The following is a 17865-nucleotide window of genomic DNA, read 5'->3' on the forward strand; positions in this document are numbered from 1 at the left end:
ACTGTGTGTTGAGCCTCTGTCCGCTCACATGAGTGTATGAAGCCATATTTGTGGGATCTGTGAGTAACTACACAGGGTATAGTGCTCTCGAGAATGGCCCTCTCAACACCCCAAAAAGAAGCAGTGTCTAGTTGTGAGAAGAGGAAGATGTTGGACAAACACACTACCATTTTGTTTACATTCGCCCTCCCCCATTTGCCATTTACAAAAAGTAAATGGCCCCATGACAACAAGAGAATATGTCACTGGGGTAAGTACTTTCTCATGATGTAATGAATTCATTATCTTGGCACAATGAAATACTGCATTGTCTGGTACTTTGATAAGCCCACCATTAAGGGGAATATGTTTATGACAACTTGAAATGAAGTGTCTTTAAATCAAGATGGATTTGCCGGTAAATTAAATTATATTGTTTACTGTTGTTAAACAGAAATACAGTGTTAGGCCATTGACCATTTTGAAGTTTTACTACACAACATACAAGCATAATGATTAGTTATGTGACCAGATTTTAAAAGTGACCAGATTTTAAAAGTCTCAAACTGGGACACTCACAGGGGGTGGTGTGTATCCCTTTGAATTTTTGGGAAATGACCACCCACTCTTGTCTGAAATAATTATAGTAATGACATTAGTTCTAAAATGTGTCGTTTATTTTATCAAAATTAAAGAAAATGTCTCAGTGTAGTTGGTGCAAATCAAGTGTCAAGTTCAAGCCTAATGTGTTTAAGCCTAATTCAGCCATCTTGCTGGGCACCTTCCTCCTGTTTTATTCAGTTAAAATTTTGAACAGAATCAAATGCAAAAAAAAAATAAAAAATAAGAAACATTTATTGTTTATGTACGTTTTGACTTGTTCATATGATCTGCTTTGTCCAATTTACTACCGTAGGTGACAAAATGTTGTGTCACGCAGTGTGGGTGACTCGGGTTTGGATTCTGCATTGAAACCAGGAAATAATCATGTATGCATAATCAGAGATGATGGCAATTTGAAGGATACATTTTTCCGCTAACATTAAAGTTTTACTCCACTGAATGGTTAAGTTTAGATTTGGTGTTTGTGTTGGGGGGTTCAGTTAATAAGAAATGCATTATTCTTCACTGTTTTACAGCCTGTACTGCTGAGAGTAACTCGCTTTTGGAGCTCCTCTGTGGACATTTCACCCGGAAAATGGATCTCACATGTGCTCATAAGCCCAACAACACTCACCGGTTTGGCCACTGGGGGCAGTGTTTCGAAATTTGGAATGCACACCGATTTCAGCTAAAGAAATGTCAACCTACTGTTTCCAATTTCACTGCGAGATCAGTCTAAGGCTTCCTTTACCTCATCATTGAAAATATGTTTTTGTTTGGCTATTTATCCAACTTAGCTAGCTAACTTTGTAAATTGCTTGCGGTGAGAGGAGAAAGTGTGTGAATTTATTGTCACCGCTATTGATACCCAGATTCATTCATGTGGAATTACTGAAAGACCTTGAATGCAATTAACTTAGGAAAGAAACTTCTTTTTCTCCAATAGCTAGAAGGATACTAATGTGTATTTTAAGTCAGTGAGGCTAACAACAGAAATATGGACATATGCACCTTTTTAGTGAATTGGCAGGATGCTGGGACACACCTCATGAAACCAGGACTTTTCAGTATAAGTATAATTTATCAATGTAGCTAAAAAAGTGTGTTGATAACATTTAACAAAAGCATTAAGAAAAGTACATAGGGGCTTGAACTACTCTCATATCTTAAATTTGATGTGTGTACAGACATTAGAATTTGTAGAGGAACCACAGCTCCATTAATTCAGAAGCAGGCATCTCTGCAGCCTATTCCACACTTAAATATCAGTGCTGGAGTCAGGCTGCAAAGCAGACTGTTTGTTTAGAGTAAAGAGCATCTGTGGTGTTACCGCTGCTCTAACGGAATCCCTGACAACCAGAGCGGCCAACCCTGACCTGAACTCCTTCATAGAGGACGTGAGTGGACCTGAACTATCCCACGATAAATTGAGTCATTAGAATAAGGGCAGACAGGGTCACAGCAGAGTCCCACAGACAACAGCCATTGTGAAGTGACAATGTCGGTTTGGTCTCAGCAGGAAACAGCAGGCAGATGGACTGTGATGATGGATGGGTCTCTCTATGGTACAATGGACAAGGAGATTGATAGGTGGGAAATGAAGATTACAGGCCACACAGAGGCGGATGTGAGCTGTTTGCTGGAGGACAAAGTGAAAGTGATGGAATGAAGGGGGCTTGAAATACCTTGACAGAGACATTGATTCTATTCCACAGATTCCACAGTGTGTGTGTGTGTGTGTGTGTGTGTGTGTGTGTGTGTGTGTGTGTGTGTGTGTGTGTGTGTGTGTGTGTGTGTGTGTGTGTGTGTGTGTGTGTGTGTGTGTGTGTGTTGTGGAATGGGTAATATGGTGAATCTCTATGGAGAAGATGAAAAGATGCATTTGCTTTGGTGCAAAAAATGTGGGATGTAGTTGAAATTGAGGCCATGTGATTATACTAATTTAAGAAATGTTATTAGGCACAAAGAGAAGCAGAGTGATATAAAATGTTCAATGAATAATTACATTTATTATTATTACTATTAATATCATCATCATCATCATCATCACATTAAGCTATTTTTAAAATAATGTAGTTCATTAGCTGGTTACAGTTGCCAAGCAGCATTAATACATTGCAGCACCTATTATAATCGATTTGTTATAATAATTTCATGATTTCCAACTGCTTTATTTATTTTTTATTTCCATCCCTCATTTAAACAATCTAGGCTACTGTAAACTATTATACAATGGAAGTGATTGGGGCCAGTCCATAAACATTAAAATACACACTGTTTCCAAAGTATATCCACTAGACATAAACATTTTACACATCACACTAAAATCATGTTAACACGTATAATGTTTACATCTTGTGCCTATACTGAACAATGTGTATTTTAACATTATGGACTGGCCTCATTCACTTCCATTGTAAGTGTCTTACTCAAAACACAGTCTAATAAATTATTCCATGATTGTTCTAGAATAGACAATTATTCTGAAAGCAGTTTGGTTATAAACAAACCAAATATATATATATATATATATATACATCAGTTAGTTCCGGTCTGCAAATCTGATTGGACGAGAGATGTTCCATGAGCACTGATGGTCTGACAGCATCAGCACTCGGACGCTTCACTGTGTGTATCACTCCGCTTGTGTTCATGCTGTTCTAAAATAAAGTGTAAGAGTAGTGCATATCTGTTAGGAGTTACTGTCTTTATTTTTGAAATTACATAGGTTCTATATATGATCGCATACGTGTGTAATATGAGCCAGTTGGTTACGTAAAGTGAATCCGTTAGTCATTGTTTACATAGAACAGCGCTCCGTGATCGCTCATATTACCACTACATTACTTAAGCTAGGACATTGTTTTAAACGGCTTTAAATTAACAATTTCAGGATTAAGGCTCATTGCGCAGCTACCACAAAATAGGGAGAAATAACCCCGCTTGTACTCTATTTTTCCTCTGAGAAAGCTGACCTTCAGAACACTGACAGCATGTCTGCTTGGGTGTGGCAACAGGTGATCGCATACGCTCCTTCTCTCTCTCTCTCTCTCTCTCTCTCTCTCTCTCTCGCTCTCTCTTTCTCTCTCACACACACACACACACACACACACACACACACACACACACACACAGAGACACGCACACACCCACCCATCAATCTATCCTTGCCGTGATACTATTTCTGAAATGAACTTTTTCAATTACTAATGAAGGCTTGAATGCAACATTTGTTTTGAACCAGCAACAGCAGATTCTGATCCGTCGCGTAAGAAAGTAGTTCCATGCAGAAATGCATTTTTATGACCGTACTCAGTTTTTCCTCATTTGTTTAAATTTACTTGTTCATTGAACTGTTGTATATAAGCAATATCACACTCATGTAGGGCCATATCGCACTCTTGCTCGTGTGATATTACTTAAATATATTATATAGTGAGACCACTGCTGTCCTCTGCACGTTCATAAGACTGCAAAATGGGGCATTCACAGCTGCACACTAACCAGATCTTACTAAACATGTCCAAAAGGTTTGTAATCAAAGAATAGATACATTCCTATGTCCAGCCTTATTTGTTTGAACTCAATCAAACTGAGAGATAGATGAGGTGTGAATGTCCGTCACTTCTTCTCCATTCTGAACCGGTGAGTATTTGTGATAGAGTGAGACCTCAGCGAAAACATTAAGTAGGTGTAACATTCTTGGACAAAATCAAGAAGTTATTTTTTTTTGACAGTGGGGTTGCGTGAACTGCGGCTCTCGTGCACTCTCATGAACGTGCACATTAGAGCAACAATCGGTCAAAAGTTTCACTAAATGAAACATTAGATTTCGGTTTGAATCTCACCAAACCTTAACATATGCTTTCAGAACAATCATGAGTCTCATGAAATAATTTATTAGACTTCTGAATTACACTTTTGTGTGCTTTTGAAGACTGAAGAGGTGGTCACCATAAACTGCCATTGCATGACATCACAGAGCACACATTGTTTTCCACAATATCTCCCTTTGTGTTAAGAAAATGGAAGAAAGAGCACAGGGGTAAGTAAACAATGACAGAAATGTCCTTTTGGAGTGAACTATCCCTTTAACTTTTGAACCCTGAACATTCCTTTAAGTTAATGTGCGTAACCTCTTCTGTTTAAATACATTCTCCTAGCCCAACATAATATGCAAAGTCAACTATAAGTCAGTAGGAGTAGGTATTTGTAGGTTGATTCCCCTGAAAATTATATATTTATTTAAAATCTTTTGCTTTTTGGAACTTCAGTAAACATAGAGCTAGTTTATTCATTAGACATCATCAAATCATTATCAGTACACTATCTATGGCTGGTCCTGGTGTGATGACAACCTATATGAACAGGGACAAGTGTGTGTGTGAAACAGCTGAATTATCAGCTGCATTAAGAATGGCTGAGTAGAGGGAAAGTAGATATTAAACAACAGTCACACGTGTACACACTGTCCACCCTGGTTACAGCACACATACACAATCCTGACGATAATATTCTTCGTATGGGCAACACTAACAGGTCTCCATAGGATCCGGCCCCTTGAGAACTGGGTTAGGCAAGGAAAACAACCAAATAAAGCAAACATTGATGACTTACAGGTGTTTAAATATCACCATTTCCTTGCCATGAGGGTCATGCTTTGCCACAATGAACAGAGCAACAGATTTCAGCAGACATACCATCAGCTCATTCTCCACTCATTGACTGCGTGCATGTCTGCTGAAACAGTTGTTGCTGTTTGCTGCTGTGAGATTGATTATGGGTGGACAGACATATCTCTTAAACTAGAAAATGTGCTGACGAAAAATTCCCTCAACCTCAGCTATCTATAACACGTAGAGCTACTCAGGAATGTCAAATGCCATGAATTCCCCACTTAGACAGATATTGTGAGTAAATGGTAAATGTTATATTAGAGCATTTCTTGTAGATAAATATACTCAAGGACACTCTTTTCTTTCTCAGTATACTTCCTAAAACAACTGTTACAGTGAAGAAAATATATATGAAAGCCATAACCTAGGCAAACACAGAACTTTCAGCTGACGTTAGTAAGAAGTTCCCATTTGGTTATTTTATGAGAACCAATTCCTAATATTCTAAAAGGTTTAGGATGTCAAAGTCCCTTTCAAGGCAAGTCAGTCCACTCGGCGGCCATATATAGAACGCTCCCGCCAGGCAGCTATTTTCTATAAATACAAATAGCACCCTGTAAAAGTGAAGCTTAGTGTTAATATTAGTACTAAGATTACTTCTTAGTTGAAGTAAATAGGCATGATCTTGAGCTGAAAGACAGGTAATGTCTGTGTCATGATTCACTGTTGTTTGCCTTGTGTTTCTCCCCTGTCATATGTTCCTCACGGACTACAATTCCCATAATTCCCTGCCCTCATCACTGCCTGCTGTCTTAGATTGTTTTCACATTTCTTTAATTTACTCATTACCCATAGTGTATATAATGCCCTGTTGTTTGATTAGTCTTTGTCAGTTGTTATGTGTTTTGACCTCCCGTGTTTTACCAGTGCCCTTTGTAGATGTTTCCTTTGTACCTGTGTTTTGCCCATCGTTGAGTTTTCCTTTGTTCCTGTGTTTTCCCTTCGTGAATGTTTTCTTTGTTCCGTGGTTTAGCCCATTATTCTGTACTTTGTTTATTTTATTAAATACTGTTTTGCTGCACCTAGGTCCAGCTCTCTTGACTTCCTTCCTTCCATTCCATCAAACGTTACAGACTGACCACAAAATAGATCTAGCGGCTCTGCTTGACTGAACTAAGCCAGGCGGACTTGTCTATAAGGAAGTTTTCCCACTTTTTCTCCACATTGGATTTGATAATGCCACTCTAAAATTAATTTACATGATTGGACTCCCTACACACCAGTGGAGGGAATTGTCAGACTCCGAAGTTTACACGTGGGAGGAATATGTGAGGGTAATACTCGACACACTCGCTTTAGAGGATCCTCCTCTCTCAATCCCGGTTCCAGCTTCTGAGTCCACCACTTTTGAGTCTGCTCCACGCCATGTCACAGCCACATCTGAGTCTGTTCCACACCATGTCACAGCCACATCTGAGTCTGCTCCATGCCATGTCACAGCCACGTCTGAGTCTGTTCCATGCCATGTCACAGCCACATCTGAGTCCGCTCCACACCAGGCTCCACTGCATGTCACAGTCCAGCCTTCCGCAACTCATTGCTCCAAGCACTCCACAGCCCCTGTCTCAAAGCCCTTCACGGCTCTTGTCTCCAAGTTTAATTATCCGCCACTGATATCAGTGCATAGCGCCACGAAGACCCTTCCCCACAAATTGTCAGTGCCTTTACCTGCCAATGAGCCGACACCCACGCCCACGCCTGCCATGACCAAAGAGCCGATGCCCATACCTGCCACAGCTGACGAGCCAACGCCCAAGCCTGCCACAACCAACAAGCCAACGCCTACGCCTGCCACGGCCAACAAGCTAACGTCCACACCTGCCATGACCAACGAGCTAGGAGCTTCGTCCGTCCTGTTGCCAGCCTCGTCCGTCCCGGAGCCAGCGTTGCCAGCCTCGTCCGTCCGGGAGTCAGCTTTGCCAGCCTCGTCCGTCCCGGTGCCAGCGTTGCCAATTTCAGTCTCACAGAGGAGGAGGAGGAGAAAGGCTTCCGTTTTTACGTCTCTGCCCATGTTCACGACCACAGAGGTCGTTTCCAAGTCTCTGCCCATGTTCACGACCACAGAGGTCATCTCCGAGTCTCTGCCCATGTACACGACCATGGAGGTCCTTTCCGAGCCGCTGCCTATGTACACGTCTACAGAGGTCGTCTCCGAGTCTCTGCCCATGTACATGACCACAGAGGTCGTTTCCAATTCTCTGCCCATGTACATGACCACAGAGGTCGTTTCCAATTCTCTGCCCTTGTACACGACCACAGAGATCGTACCCAAGTCTCAATCCATGCCCACGACCACAGAGGTCGTTCCCGAGTCTCAATCCATGCCCACGACCACAGAGGTCGTTCCTGAGATTATGTCCATGCCCACGACCACAGAGGATGCTCCTGAGAATCTGTCCATACCCACGACGACAGAGGTCGCTTCCGAGACTCTGCTCATGTTCACGACCACTGAGGTAATTTCCCAGTCTTCCTGGTCTCTTACCCTCAAGCCTTCCACGGCTTCACCCATCGACCCTGTCACGGCTCTGCCTTCTACGACTTTGCCCCTCAAGCCTGTCATGGCTCTGCCTTCTGTGGCCTCGACCCTCTCATGGCTCTGCCTTCCACATCTCCACCCCTCGAGCCTCCCACGGCTTCAACCTTCGAGCCTGCGGGAGAGAGAGATTGTTTACGGACATGTCCGTCATGTGTGTGTTTATGTTTTCTTTTAAATTTATCATAAAACCATTATTTATATCGTTAAGCCGGTTCTCGCCTCCTCCTTTCCATTGATCCCTTTACACTGATATACTCTGTCTCCTGTGTCTTCTGGCCGTCCGCCTGATCTGCTTTGGTCTCTCAGCCATCCACCCGATCTGCTCTGGTCTCCCTGGTATCCAGCCATCCACCTGTCCTGCTCTGGTATCCTTGGTCTCCAGCTCCATCTTGGCCCTGCCTCCCAGACCAAGCTTCCTTGGGCTTCAGGAGCCACCCATTAGAGTGTGTGTGTGTGTGGGGGGGTTCTGTCATGATTCACTGTTGTTTGCCTTGTGTTTCTCCCCTGTCATCTGTTCCTCCCGGACTACACTTCCCATAATTCCCTCAGTGATGAGGGCAATGATGCCCTCATCACTGCCAGCTGTCCTTGATTGTCTTTCATTTACTCATTACCCATTGTGTATATAATGCCCTGTTGTTTGATTTGTCTTTGTCAGTTGTTATTTGTTTTGAACTCCCGTGTATTACCAGTGCTCTTTTGTAGATGTTTCCTTTGTTCCTGTGTTTTGCCCATCGTTGATGTGTCCTTTGTTCCTGTTTTCCCATCGTGGATGTTTTCTTTGTTCCTGTGTTTACCCCGTTATTCTATACTTTGTTTATTTTATTAAATACTGTTTTGCCGCACCCAGATCCAGCTCGCGTGACTTCCTTTCTAACGTTCCACCAAACGTTACAGTCTGTATCCAAGAGGTGATTGGCTCTTTTACCTGTAAGTCGGGAATTAATTTTCTATATCCACCATATTGGAGTTCCAATTTCTCACATTTCTCACAACTGTCTTGGGATAGTAGTTTCTGGATTTTATATATATGTATGTATGTGTGTATATAATACCTAAACATAACATTCCCAGAATGTTGCAAGGAGATTTTTTTTCTGAGGATCCTGGCCGTCCGCCTGATCTGTTCTGATCTTCTGGGTCTTTCTGCTGTCTGCCTGATATACTCTGTCTCCTGCGTCTTCTGGATGTCCACCTGATCTGCTCTGGTCTTTTGGGTGCTTTTTTTTTTTCGTTTTTTTTAAGTAAAAAGGTTGTTTTACCAGTTATATTAAAATGATTATCTTTTTTTGCATTTTTGTATAGCAACACCAATAGACCTTATTCACAGCAGCTCCATCTTTTTTTTTTTTGATGGGAATGACAACAAGGCTGAAGGATAAACGTACAGTTTCTTCAGTGGGCTGTACTTCAGTTTAAATTGTTTCTTGATAGTTCCATGGACAAAACATTGAAAAAAAATATATTTATAAAAACACTCAGTAGACAAAAAACTCCAAAATCATATTGGATCTAGCTTAATATCATACATGCCATTAAAGTGACTGCACGTCAAAAATCAAAGATGGTGCTACTGTGAATAAGGTCTATTTGATAACATACATCAATGTTCAGCTACATAGGTAAAGTTTTTCAAGACAAACTCTGATGTTGGCTTGACAAAGTTTAAAAAGTTTTAGTTTTAAAAGTTTGAAGTTTGATGGTTGGGTTGCCACCCATCCTGTAAAATATGAGATTGTTCCGCATTTAAAGCTTAAATAATGCATCTCATATCTAATCAATACGGGACACGATTTGTCCCATATTTAAAGGATCATGTAACACCAAAACACATGTTTGGAGATGTGAACAGATATGTACAGGTTGCCATTTCAAGTTGCCATTTCAACGTCACAAAAATGAGGTAAATGTGTAAACTCTGATTATTGGTAGGACAGCATGTATTTACGTAACTGGATTCTGCGAGTTTATCCACATTATTCATGAGAAGGAATGCTTCCATTCAATCACAGCGATGCCTCATGCATGACCAGGCATTATATCGGAGATTTCAATCTCATGGACGTAACAGCTGTTCCACAGACGCAATACTTCAACAGCCCTCGGGGAACAGACATGAGAGCTGACTTTTACCCTAAACACCATGGTCAGATCAAATCACCAGACCAGCGCAAGCATTTCTTGGCTGTAGTTGTGCTAGTCACGCTCCAAACATGCTGTTTATGAGGGAGTATTGTTAGGAGTGCTGATGCCATCGCTTATTCTCTGTGTGACGGATAATGGACATGATACGATTGAAATCACGTGTCAGAATGGACCACAGTCCACTTCTTAATCACACCGAAGCGAGCATGTTTGTTGGCCGGCCAATCTTGCAGTTCAAACGTGAAACAGCTGTGTATTCCAGGTGCAGTTGTGGAGGTTGTTCTGTTTAGACGGCGCCAATCATGTTTTCATGCCTAGCGTCAGATCATAAACAGGATAACCGTGCGTTCACACCAGAGGCGGCAAGAGCGTCAAATCGACCGGAAGTCATTCATTTTCAATGACAGCCAGCATCTCTCGGCGGCGAGTCTTGGGCGGTGTTGGTGTCAGATGAAAGTTCAAGTGCAGTCAACATTATGGTAATGAGCTGTGACGCGGTTCGGCGGCAACCTATTGGAATATAGAAGTGCTCCGCTCTAGCAAAGTCTAGAGAACACAACAGTGTAAACTTTGGTTCCCACCGAAGTTCCGAAGATAAAATGGAGAAACTAATTATTGCCGTGGCGGGTTTCCCAGTAATATATGATCTGTCCCTGTTTGCTTACAGGGATATAAAACAACCAAGACCACAGTTATTATTACAAATGTATTTTATTTTGATAACAAACAACTATAATTTTAATTACTTTCTGCCATCGATCGATTTGTTATTTTCACATTTTAAAGAGTTCATGAGGATATACGCTACTTGTGATAGGTCGGCAAAATGTAAATGGTCGACATGTCTGGATGTTTAAATTACGGCCCCTTTAAATATAGTTAACAAAACAAAGCATTCTGAACAAACGATGCCGCCTATTTCAACTACGTCAGAGCGTCCACGAGCATCCTCGAGCGTTGAAGGCAGGGCAGCCAGAGCGAATTTTGACGCTCTCGCCGCTTCTGGTGTGAACGCACGGTAACACAATGGCTTGTTCAAAAACAGAAGACAGTAATGAAAACCGAAAACTCAGTCATGTAAACTCTATTTTTGATCTTCTTTACATCAAGTTTCCTGGGTTTATGCCCATTGTTTACCGGTGTTACGTCATCATGACAATGGTGTTGATATACTGGATAACTTTACACAGACTTAGTTAGCTAGCGATATTTGATTTTAGAGAGATTATAGGGTCATGTTAAAACATATTATGCTGAAGTATTGTAGCTATACATTTAAAAAAAACAAAAAAAAAAACAGTTTGTATATGTTTTGTGTATCGGACCAGTTTACTTTCATTATATGTGCCTTAATATGCACTTGATTTGTTTCTTTAGAAAAGGAAGGATGAGTCTAAAATATGTTCTGTGTCAATCAACATTGTCACAAATGCTATAGAGGTTAACTTGTAGTAAACCCAAAATACTCCTTATAAGAATAAATATCTAGATATATATTTTCCCGCCCATTTTGAAACTTGTTTCTCAGTCTGAGGTGTGAAGAATTGGGGCTTAAGTCGGTGTGTTTCGTGAACATTTAAGCTGGTCAGATGGTGTCAAGACGAAATTGTGAAAATGTTCCAGTTTGAAATATTGCTTAAAGTCCACCCATTGTGCTAAAACTGTGATTTGGTAAGTGACCGTCTGAAAACATCACGCCAACACCGCCATAACCACCCATTTTTATGCCATCTATTTCCCCCGCCCCACCTCTCAGCGGTCTTATGTGCTTTCGCGTCCATCCGGTATTACATAAATAGATCAAATGCGCCCTCTAGTGGATGAGGATTCAAAAGTCACTCACACGCCGAGCTTCGATGGGTTTCTACTGTATATCTATGGAAATTACAAATGATGTCTTAAGGGATTTCCCCCCACCCTAAACTTTATTAGCACAAGAGAAAGCCTCAGACATGTAAACACTGATAAAATATTTAATCCTCAAAAGGACATGGGCTCTCACATTTCCATGTATGGCAAATACATGTTTATGATGTGGCCATTAGACACCGGCCTTGATTCAACTGCTAAGCATCACATAAAAGGCACTGAGTGGGCAGCTGAAATTTCAGCCACTATTGACATTTTTTATACAGTGGTATGGAAAGTCAAATTCCGCACAGTATTTTTCAGTGCAGTATTATTTGGATTACAGTCCAGTGCCTTGCAGTCTGACTACCACACAAATATGATCTTTTTGTTTTTCAAGCCCAAATTGGCTTCATATCTGACTTTAGCAAAAATGTTACATCTAATTTACCATCTAACATAAAACAGCATCCACTATTACACTATTAGCTCACCAACTGCTGTTTCAAGTCACTAATGTGCTGCTAATGAAGTCAGTTTTTTGAGAGCTGTGTTCAGATCAAGCTTAGTGCAATTTTTTCACAATGTAAACTGAAAGTCTCATTTAAAGAGGTTACACTCTCAAAATTGTATTTAGATCTACTAGCAATGTCCATTGCACAGTATACAAACATTAGACTTATATACGTCCTTTCAGTCATTTGTTTCTGCAAGTCATAAAATTCCCCATCACAGTGGCATTTCCAGCCCATATCAAATTCTGTTGGGGTATAACATAATTCCATGGTGGAAATGATGCTGTTGGAAATTACATTTTAATTTTTGAAATAAAATGGCCAACTCTTTTGTCTTGCGAAGGCGGATTTCATAACTAAACTTTTATGTATCCTTAATACACACAATAAAATATTGTTTTAAGACATAATTTGTTGAAATTACTGATTGGTTAGTAATGTCACCCTATGAAAATATTGTGATATATAGTTATAGTTTACTTTTATTTTATTCAAACATCACTTGTCTCATTTTTCATCTCAAGAATGCTCTTAACTGACACTATGGTCAACAAGTACACAAATTATTGAAAGAAAATAAGTATTAGGAGCAAAACATTTGGAGGTGGAAAATACAGCAAAACTTTCGGACCGTCATAATTTTTGGCAGATGTATGATTAATTCACCCTTTGATTAGGCTTTCATAGTTTTAAATATTTAATAAATTATTTTTCAGAGTCTACTATTCAACATTTTGCAAAAATCTACAAATAAAATGCATTTGAAAAGTACCGAAACATTTAGGTGATTGCTTGGTTAAAAACATTCCTAACTCAAAGGAACCCATCAAATCAAATCTGCTACATTTAACAATAATATAAAAAAAAAAAAACCTGGGACATGTTATTGCCCAAATTTGAAGAAACACAAATACTGTGTCTGCCAACTGCAGAAATACTATGGCAGTATGCTATTCTGAACACAGCCCAGGACCTCATGCTGTGTTTGGCAGCGGATCAACCAATGATGTCACAGAGCACACAATGTGACCACATTTAAGATATGTATTACAGTATTGATGAATGTCAATTTCAAAAGGACACTGTGACTAAAAAGGTGATTGACAAATAGAGTTGATGCTCATGCATCATGTTTGAAAGCTATTCTGTATGTGGGGTCTACAAGGATATGCAAGTAAGCAAACGTTTTCTACAACATAGCAGTAATCCAATACTTTGTCCTGGAGATTGACCATTTGACTAGTAAATGAGTCAGAAATATGAGTCTGCAATACTGAAATTAAAAATATCTCTCTGTTGGTGTTGTGTTCAGCCCACAAGATTGAGACAATATACACTCACCGGCAGCTTTATTAGGAACACCTGTACATCTACTTATTCATGCGATTATTTAATCAGCCAGTGGCAGCAGTGTAATGTATAAAATCATGCAGAAACAGGTCAGGAGCTTCAGTTAATGTTCACATCAACCATCAGAATGGGGAAATAAAATTTGAACTAAAGCGTTGGTGCCAGACTAAAACCTGCCCGTCTGGCACCAACAATCATGCCACGGTCTAAATCACTGAGATCACATTTTTCCCCATTCTGATGGTTGATGTGAACCATCATCTGCTCCATATGGTTAAGGATCTATAGTAGGATTAAGGTGGGGTTAGGGCATCTGCTGCCTGACAGGAGCAAACCATAGTCCCTATGTACAATGGGCTAATTTTTGCCTAATTGTTTTAATTAATATATGAGATTTGAAGTCTTACCACTTGATTTTGTTTCAAAACATTTTGCTGCACAAATAAAGCTAGTCATTATTTAAACAATTAATTTTTATTTATTTACTTATTTTTACCAAACTTAAATTAGTAATGACTTTTCACGATTGGAATCACTTTTACAGTAGAAGCATTATCACCAGACTATACAGAGTCTCATAAAGATGCATTCCTTAGAAGCACTGGGCATTGCTAATAAATTACAGCTCAGTGATAGGCTTGTGTGGCCAATATGGATGTTTGGCCTTGTCCAGCTTGGTCTCTGGGAAGGTATGGTTGAGATCTTCTATGGTCATCTGGTCAAAAGGAATCATGTTCCTGAACTTCTCAAGCTGCCAAGAATGAACAATCATTGAGAAAAGAAATTACATTATTGAGGTTTCATCTTTATAAACACAGCCTGACTGATATACTTAGCAAGTTACTGAGGTACACTGAGCAGCAATTGTGATTTCACCTGTTGTTTTTGTGCAAAAGAGTGTTTTTTTAAATTATTGTTTTAAACTTATTCATGAGCAAAGGTCTCAGTCAACACCATACATGAGAATAAAGGAAATGGGTTGATGTTCTGGTCCATCCGCACAAAACTAGCTGGTTTGGGTCTTACATGCACTTTTGTTGTTTGTGCTCATTATGCAGTAAATGTGCAGGTTGAACTCACCCCCATCTCATACTCAGCAATGCGAGCTTTAGATGCTTCCAAATATACTGCTGCATTTTTATTCTGGAAAAGTCAAGAGAAAACAGATGAGTATTTTTGTTTATTTTTAACGTTTCATGGCAAAATCCAGGTTAAAATATAAAACCAGATCAAATCAACTGAAAACGTTTACGAGATCCATTCTTAATAAAAACTCAAAGTGGCTGACATGAAATTGACAACATTATAACAGAGGAAATTAGCTGATAGATATATTGAATATTCAGAGCCGTTTCAAGTGATATAATAAATTAAATTAAATGTATAGTTCACCAGAAAATTTTGATTCTCTCATCAATTACTCATCCTCATGATATCCCAGGTGTGTATGACTTTCTTTCTTGACCAGAACACATTTGAAGAGAAATATCTCAGTTCAGTAGGTCCTTAAAATGTAAGTGGATGGAGATCAGACATTTGACACTCCAAAAATCACAGACAGTCAGCATAACCATCATCGGTTAAAATAACGTCTTCTAAAGCAAGACGATCGCTTTTGGTGTGAAAAAGTTAAATATTAAAGTACTTTTAATCTAGAAGTCATTGCTTCCGGTCAGCAGCAGTATACGTGTTCACGTCACAAGAGAGCTGAGTTTACGCGGTGTCTTTTGAATGATGTTTATGCTGACTGTCTGTGATTTTTGGAGCTTCAAATGATTGGTCACCATCCACTTGCATTTTAAGGACCTACTGAGCTGAGATATTTTTCTATTTTCCTTCAAATGTGTTCTGCTGAAAAAAGAAAATCAAACAGCACAATAAACACAAAGTTAACAGCAAGCCTTAATTAATCATATATATATATATATATATATATATATATATATATATGTATATATAGATAGATACACACACACACACACACACACACACATATATAAAGCATTTTAAACATTTGCATTGTTTGAATTTAATTGACCACAGTGGTTTCCTAAATAAATCTATAAAAAAATAAAGTTAATCAAAAGGTTGAACAATATCGCCCAGCCCTAGTAGTTAAAGCAATTCAAAGTGCATGGCAAGTATGCAAATGATGGGATGATTTGTAAAAATTCAATTAATGTTTAAGACCGATTCAAATCGTTAAAGAGGAACATGTGCTCTTTTAATCTGCATAACATGTCTTATTACAGCGACATGAATGAATTACTAAACAGAAATAAACAGAAGTATAAAGAGAGACTCACAGCCTCTTGCTCCTGTGCATCAATCTTTGCAGTCTGATTGTCCACTGGCTCAGGGACTGTCAATGTAGCAAACTGTAGATGGAGACAGGCAGAAAGAGAATCCTTTAATACACACTGCAGCAGAAGAGAAGTTCAAGTTCAGTCAATGTTGAAGAGAAAAATCACAAACTTACCTTCTTCTCAAACTCATCCACCATGCCTGCTCTAGCCACAACACTTCTGTAGAAACTCCAGTCGATGGGAGCTGGCTTCTCCGGTAAGGACGCAAGTCTGCAAGTGAAAATGATGAGCTTCGAATTAAAAATGACCTCTACCCTGAATTGACTTAGGTCCACTTCATACCCTTGACCTGGGGGTTACGAATTTTGCACAAATCCATAATGTTCACGTGATAAAAGGTACGACCAAACAATCGGCACAGATTTGAAACCACTATGCTGAAAGTGTGTAGTAAAAGTAAACAGACGCACTTTGCTGTGATGGCATCACTGCGGGTCTTCAGGCTATTGAACATGGCTCTCTGGTTCGGTGGGACCCTCTCCGCAAAAGCCAGCCAATCAATGGCCTTTACAGCTGCGCGTCGCCCTGCCATCTTTCTGTTCCTGTCAACATATTCAAACAAGACTTTGTTATTAGTAATGACATTAACAAAACCTTTCACGAGTTTAGATATGTAATGAGTCAGGCAAGATTGAGAGATATAGATATATATATGTGTGTGTGTGTGTGTGTGTATCTCAATCTTGCCTGACTCTCTATATATATTACACACACACACACACACACACACACACACACACACACACACATACATACACACAAACACATATACACACATACACATATACACACATACATACATACATACATACATAATATTGACGCATGCAAACAATCAGGGACAGAAAGTCAACACATAAATCAAGGTGGTTCTGACGGTCAAGCATTTTTAATTCATGTATGTATTTCACGGTCAAACTCACAGTTTAATAGTTTAAATTGATTACAATTAATCAATTATGAGAAACAGAAACGAAAATATGCTGTTTTGCACACAAGTCAACAAGACAAGGTCAGCATATGACATATATAGGCAAAGTTTAAAGATAACAAGCCGGAAACAGCATCATTTCTCATAAACACAAAAAATAAAGACTAGTCTTAATTTTTTATAAATTATAAAAGCAATATGCGCTGTTTCAATTAAGAAACGAGGGCATGTTTGCAAATACTCACCGCTGAAGGATCAAGCCACTGCAATGACAGAAGCGTGATGGCCGCCAGACACCGGAAACACAGTTAAGAATGATGTGACTCTTCACTGGCACCTAGCAGACTGGAGAGAAACTACAGCGCATTTAAATACAACGAGACTGCAGCATCTCTCTTGTCCACTAGATGTCAGGAAAACGCCATAGCATTCTCAAAGCAAGTACAACTAATCACAAAATGAAAAAGATTATTAGGCTTCTCTTATCATTTACTCACCCATCCCAGATGTGTATCACTTTCTTTCTTCTGCTGAACACAAATGAAGATTTGAAATGAAGAATGAAGATATTTAGAAGAACATTTCAGCTCTGTAGGTCCATACAATGCAAGTGGATGGTGACCAAAACTTAAATCTATATTTTCAGAAGTGATATGATAGGTGTACCTCCATATGTGAAAAACAGATCAATATTTCACTCCTTTTTTTACTATCAATCTCAACCTTCAACCAGCCCCGACCAGTAGGTGTTGAAATGTGCGTGCAAATCAACAAACACAAAAGAAGAAGAAAGTGAAAGTGCAGATTGATAGTAAAAAAGGACTTAAACATGTACATGTGACTTAATTTGTATGAAGACATTGATTTCAGCAGATCTTGCTCATGTTTCAATGGCCGTTGTTGATATCTCAAG

At 39.5% G+C, this 17865-nt stretch overlaps 1 protein-coding gene across 1 annotated transcript; it reads right to left on the reverse strand.

Annotated features, from left to right (window-relative positions):
- Positions 1-14110: 14110 nt before the first annotated feature.
- LOC127648258 (ATP synthase subunit d, mitochondrial-like) lies at positions 14111-17277 on the reverse strand. Its single transcript, XM_052132844.1, has 6 exons — positions 17198-17277; positions 16432-16563; positions 16135-16231; positions 15962-16033; positions 14736-14798; positions 14111-14406 (listed from the first exon to the last, which is right to left on the reverse strand). Exons 2-6 carry the CDS (start codon positions 16551-16553, stop codon positions 14275-14277), a joined length of 486 nt encoding a protein of 161 aa, XP_051988804.1. The 5' UTR covers positions 16554-16563; positions 17198-17277; the 3' UTR covers positions 14111-14274.
- Between the last annotated feature and the right edge of the window lie 588 nt (positions 17278-17865).

Source organism: Xyrauchen texanus, chromosome 8, assembly GCF_025860055.1.
Source record: "Xyrauchen texanus isolate HMW12.3.18 chromosome 8, RBS_HiC_50CHRs, whole genome shotgun sequence".
Lineage (NCBI taxonomy): Eukaryota > Metazoa > Chordata > Actinopteri > Cypriniformes > Catostomidae > Xyrauchen > Xyrauchen texanus.

Coding starts and splice junctions, on each gene's coding strand:
- LOC127648258 (XM_052132844.1), bottom strand. CDS start 16,553: ATGGCAGGGCGACGCGCAGCTGTAAAGGCCATTGATTGGCTGGCTTTT. Junction 16,232..16,431: donor AGTGATGCCATCACAGCAAA/GTGCGTCTGTTT, acceptor TTTCACTTGCAG/ACTTGCGTCCTTACCGGAGA. Junction 14,407..14,735: donor TTGCTGAGTATGAGATGGGG/GTGAGTTCAACC, acceptor CATTCTTGGCAG/CTTGAGAAGTTCAGGAACAT.